The 5456-nt window shown below is 50.2% G+C and overlaps 2 protein-coding genes across 3 annotated transcripts in view; both read left to right on the top strand.

The window, feature by feature from the left end:
- wdyhv1 (WDYHV motif containing 1) overlaps positions 1 to 201 on the top strand; it is a 4338-nt gene extending 4137 nt beyond the window's left edge. Inside the window, exon 5 of the mRNA XM_034892828.1 lies at positions 96 to 201. Coding sequence (XP_034748719.1) covers positions 96 to 201 — 106 coding nt within the window. The remainder of the gene's footprint in view (positions 1 to 95) is intronic.
- lrp12 (low density lipoprotein receptor-related protein 12) overlaps positions 122 to 5456 on the top strand; it is a 7645-nt gene continuing 2310 nt past the window's right edge. Inside the window, exons 1-8 of one of the 2 annotated variants that reach the window (XM_034891537.1) lie at positions 122 to 836; positions 1635 to 1691; positions 1853 to 1988; positions 2562 to 2764; positions 2988 to 3235; positions 3540 to 3689; positions 4261 to 4482; positions 5052 to 5318. In XM_034891537.1, the coding sequence (XP_034747428.1) occupies positions 797 to 836; positions 1635 to 1691; positions 1853 to 1988; positions 2562 to 2764; positions 2988 to 3235; positions 3540 to 3689; positions 4261 to 4482; positions 5052 to 5318 (1323 nt within the window). In that variant the 5' untranslated portion in view covers positions 122 to 796. The remainder of the gene's footprint in view (positions 837 to 1634; positions 1692 to 1852; positions 1989 to 2561; positions 2765 to 2987; positions 3236 to 3539; positions 3690 to 4260; positions 4483 to 5051; positions 5319 to 5456) is intronic. The other variant, XM_034891538.1, reaches the window with a different exon arrangement.

The raw sequence follows: 5456 nt of genomic DNA, 5'->3' as shown, positions 1-5456 counted from the left end.
ATATAGATAGCAGCTGTGTGTGGGGGGACATCCCAAACAAAAAGCAACAACAGAACATCTGCTGATTCTGACTTCTACATCCGGGGTTGAAACAGATGGTCCATGACGTCACTAACACCCACGGAGGGGGCGGAGCTTCGCTACTCATCAACACGGCTGCTGCCTGTTGTTGTTCCGCTCCATGCTAATGCTAACGGCTAACAGTCTGTCAAGATGTCGTCACACCGGCACACGGAGCGACGCTCGCGCTGCTAACCTCTCGCCTTGTTCCGTCGGTCCGTTAGCTCGGCTTAGCGCTGATTAACCCCGGTTATCTGTCCCTCTCCGGGTCTGACCACCCGGTTTTATCGATGCTAACCGCTTAGGACTGTTAGCATGTCCTAGTGTTATCAATGCTAGCCTCCTTGGCTGTTTAGCATTTAGCTCCCGTTGTGTTGGCCCGTTAGCGCTGTGTTGTAACTTTAACCCTAACCCGGGACATTTCCGTGATAATGCGCAGCCGTGTGCAGACAGCAGAGGTTGTTAATGTCGGGACGTGTTGTTCTCCGGAGCTAACAGCTGCTAGCAGCTAACGTTAGCTGCTAGCTCTTGTCTTTGTTCGGAGCCGTTAGCTCGGACTGTTAGCATAGCTAGCCGGTAGATTAGATTAGAAGATAAAACCGTGTGTATATCCGCGAGCTGTCAGCTGTTTCCGGGCAGATTACAGGGTTTTATTAGATTTTGTGGCTGACATGCAGCGGCCAGCTCCTCCAGCTGTGTAGTCACCTTCATCGTCATCATCATCATCCGGGTCACTATGGCCCTCCGAGCCGCAGGCTACCTGCTCATCCTCTCAGGTGAGTCCACAGGGATCGGAACCGTTATTATTATTCATTAACCTACATAACATCAATCGGTTAATCATTACCTAGCCATGTCTCTCTGCTGAGTAATTAGCTTCAGCTGAGTAACTTGTGATCTTTGTTTACTGAGTAAAGGTTAACTACTACCAGATTATTATTATTCCTAGCGTCTGACAACATTATGGAAAGGACTTCTAAGGTCGACCTTTCTGTTAAAGAGAGTTTCTTTTATTTAAACAGAAAATCATCCATGAAATTGCGTTTGCTAAACCCACCAGACTCCATGTAAATAATCACTACTTTTAGCGTCATAAAACACTTCTTTCAAAGTCGTCAGAAACTAAATAAAACTACCAAAAGCCGTTTAGGGTTGTCTTTGCACTTTTAACCACTATAACTCCTGTTTTAGTGGAAATTAACCCTTAATTCAACCATTTGGAGATATGCTGCTCTGCACACCCTAAAAGTAGTGACTATTTACATGGAGTCTGGTGGAGATATGCTGCTCTATACACGCTAAAAGTAGTGATTATTTACATGGAGTCTGGTGGAGATATGCTGCTCTATACACACTAAAAGTAGTGATTATTTACATGGAGTCTGGTGGAGATATGCTGCTCTATACACGCTAAAAGTATGTCCAACGTGAAGTAATCTGTGTGTATGTATATATATATATGTGTGTGTGTGTGTGTGTGTGTGTGTGTGTGTGTGTGTGTGTGTATATATATATATATCTCTGCAGGTGGATCATGTGACAGCTTCCTGTAAATCTTTCTGTCTCCTTTCCAGGGTGCATTGCTGCATCTCAGAGGAACGACAATGTCTACGTGTCGGGGATTTCTAACGGTGAGGTCACAACCCTAATGATGATGTCACAATCTCAACATCCGCACCGTAAAGCTGTCTGCCTGTCTCTGTCTGTCTCACCCCCTCCCTGATTCACTGTCTCTCTCTGTCTCCCTGCCTGTCTCAACCTGTCTGTCTCTCTCTCTGCCTGTCTCTCCCAGCATGTGGAGATGTAGCGGAGCTGCTGAGGGGGTCCAGTGGGGTGATCACCAGTCCTGGTTGGCCCTTCCAGTACCCGTCCAGACTCAACTGCAGCTGGACCATTAGAGCCCGGCCCGGGGACGCCATCACCATCAGGTACAGTGGTTACCATAGTTACACCGACCTGTCTGTAGTTTCAGGACATTGACCTGTCTTTCTGCAGTTTCCAGGACGTTGACCTGTCTGTAGTTTCCAGGACTTTGACCTGTCTGTCTGTAGTTTCCAGGACGTTGACCTGTCTGTCTGTCTGTCTGTCTGTAGTTTGCAGGACGTTGACCTGTCTGTCTGTCTGTAGTTTCAAGGACGTTGACCTGTCTGTAGTTTCAAGGACGTTGACCTGTCTGTCTGTAGTTTCAAGGACGTTGACCTGTCTGTCTGTAGTTTCAAGGACGTTGACCTGTCTGTCTGTAGTTTCCAGGATGTTGACCTGTCTGTCTGTAGTTTCAGGACGTTGACCTGTCTTTCTGTCTGTAGTTTCAGGATGTTGACCTGTCTGTCTGTAGTTTCCTGGATGTTGACCTGTCTGTGTGTAGTTTCCAGGACGTTGACCTGTCTGTCCGTGTGTAGTTTCCAGGACGTTGACCTGTCTTTCTGTCTGTAGTTTCCAGGACGTTGACCTGTCTGTCTGTCTGTAGTTTCCAGGACGTTGACCTGTCTGTCTGTCTGTAGTTTCCAGGACTTTGACCTGCAGGGCTCCCACCGCTGTTCTGCAGACTGGATGTCTGTCAGTAGCTACCGGAGCCTCGACGGTCTGAGGGTCTGTGGCTCCTCGCTGCCGCCGCCGTACCTCTCGTCCCAGGACCACGTCTGGATCCACTTCCACTCCGACGCCAGTCTGACGGGGAAAGGCTTCCGCCTCTCCTACGTCACGGGTGAGACACACTCGAGGGTGGGGGGGGTGACACGCAGCAAAGCGCCGGGGGTCGGGGCAACAACCTTCGGCCTCTGCGTCCAGGCCTGACCCTGTGGATGCGGTTCACACGCCCCACCAGGACTCAGCCTGTGGACGCGGTTCACACGCCCCACTGGGATTGAGTCTGTGTGTCTTTTGTCAGTGATGTTCAAACAGTAACCGATGGTGACGTGTTGTTTCAGGGACGCCGGAGGCGTCGGGCTGCGACGTGGACCAGTTCCACTGCTCCAACGGGAAGTGCATCCCGGACTGGTGGCGCTGCAATGCCATGGACGAGTGTGGAGACAACTCGGACGAGGAGCTGTGTGTGGAGTCCCCCTTCTCCTTCCAGCCCTGCAGCCTGAACCAGTTCCCTTGCCTGTCCCGCTACACCCGCATCTACACCTGCCTGCCGCACAGTCTGCGCTGCGACGGCAGCATCGACTGCCAGGTAACACGCCAGTGACCCCGTCACAGCAAGACCGTTGGTCCCCACGCGTCCCAATGTGTCCAACGCGTCCCAATGTGTCCAAAGCGTCCCAATGGGTCCGCAACTGTCCAATCAACTTCCCCGCTATTAACAACAGTTACAATATTCAGAGATATATGGAAGATGGAGATCAGGTTCAGGTGGAGAACAGGTTCAGGTGGAGATCAGGAGGAGGGGGTGGGGTTTTAGTGACAGTTACGGAAACATGTGGGGAGGGGGTCATGCAGGACTAGGGCACCTTTAACAGACAGGACATGTGTTCCAGGACCTGGGGGACGAGATCGACTGTGACGTTCCCACCTGTGGAGAACGTCTGAGGAACTTCTACGGATCCTTCAGCTCCCCCAACTACCCCGACTTCTACCCCCCAGGGAGTAACTGCACCTGGCTGATTGACACCGGGGACCACCGCAAGGTAGCGCACACACACACACACACACACTGAGAGACACACACACACACACACTGAGAGACAGACATACACACTGAGAGACAGACATACACACTGAGAGACGCATACACACACACAGAGACACATACATACACACAGAGACACATACACACACACAGAGACACATACATAAACACAGAGACACATACACACACACACAGACACATACATACACACACACACACAGAGACACATACACACACACTGAGAGACAGACATACACACTGAGAGACACACACACTGAGAGATGCATACACACACACAGAGACACATACATACACACAGAGACACACAGAGACACATACATACACACACAGAGAGACACATACATACACACAGAGAGACACATACATACACACACACAGAGAGACACATACATACACACAGAGACACACAGAGACACACACACACACACAGAGACACAGACACACACACACACACACACACACAGATACACAGACACGCCCTCTCCAGACTGTGTGTTGTCATGGCGACGGCGTGTCACGGCCTTACCGGTCTGGTTCTTTCCCCGCAGGTCATCCTCAGGTTCACAGACTTTAAACTGGACGGGACCGGGTACGGAGACTACGTGAAGGTGTACGACGGCCTGGAAGAAAACCCTCGCCGCCTCCTCCGGGTGCTCACAGCATTTGACTCCCGAGCGCCGGTTGCCGTGGTTTCATCGTCCGGTCAGCTCCGAGTTCATTTCTATGCCGACAAGATCAACGCCGCCAGAGGCTTCAACGTCACCTACCAAGTGGGTTACATGTCTTACCTCCATGGGAAACCCACCAGACTCCATGTAAATAATCACTACTTTCATCATTGTAAAACATGCTTCAGTCAAAGTGGACAGAAACTAAATAAAACTACCAAAGCCGTCTTGGTTCATCTTTCCACTGTTCCAACAATCACCACTCTGGTCTGGTTGGAATAAACTCTTAATTCACCCATTTACATGTGGAGATATGCTGCTCTATACACGCTAAAAGTAGTGATTATTTACATGGAGTCTGGTGGAGATATGCTGCTCTATACACGCTAAAAGTAGTGATTATTTACATGGAGTCTGGTGGAGTTATGCTGCTCTATACACGCTAAAAGTAGTGATTATTTACATGGAGTCTGGTGGAGATATGCTGCTCTATACACACTAAAAGTAGTGATTATTTACATGGAGTCTGGTGGAGATATGCTGCTCTATACACACTAAAAGTAGTGATTATATACATGGAGTCTGGTGGGTTTGGTGATGCTCTATACACGCTAAAAGTGTGTTGAAGGTGGACGGGTCCTGTCTGACCTGAGTCTGTTTCTGTGTTTAAGGTGGACGGGTTCTGCCTACCATGGGAGGTGCCCTGTGGGGGGAACTGGGGCTGTTATACAGAGCAGCAGCGCTGTGACGGGTACTGGCACTGTCCCAACGGCCGGGACGAGCTCAACTGTTCTTCGTGCCAGGAGGACGAATTCCCCTGTTCCAGAAACGGAGCGTGTTACCCTCGATCGGACCGCTGCAACTACCAGAACCGCTGCCCCAACGGGTCTGACGAGAAGAACTGCTTCTTCTGCCAGCCGGGCAACTTCCACTGCAAGGTGGAGACGGGTTACTGTCACAAAGACCCGTGACCCGTAGAGACTGCTATTATCACAGAGACCTGACGTAGAGACGGGTTATTATCACAGAGTCCTGACGTAGAGACGGGTTATTATCACAGAGTCCTGACGTAGAGA

Source organism: Etheostoma cragini, chromosome 14, assembly GCF_013103735.1.
Source record: "Etheostoma cragini isolate CJK2018 chromosome 14, CSU_Ecrag_1.0, whole genome shotgun sequence".
NCBI classification, from domain to species: domain Eukaryota; kingdom Metazoa; phylum Chordata; class Actinopteri; order Perciformes; family Percidae; genus Etheostoma; species Etheostoma cragini.
The sequence above is the reverse complement of the archived record's forward strand: the minus strand, read 5'-3'. Positions and strand labels throughout refer to the sequence as shown.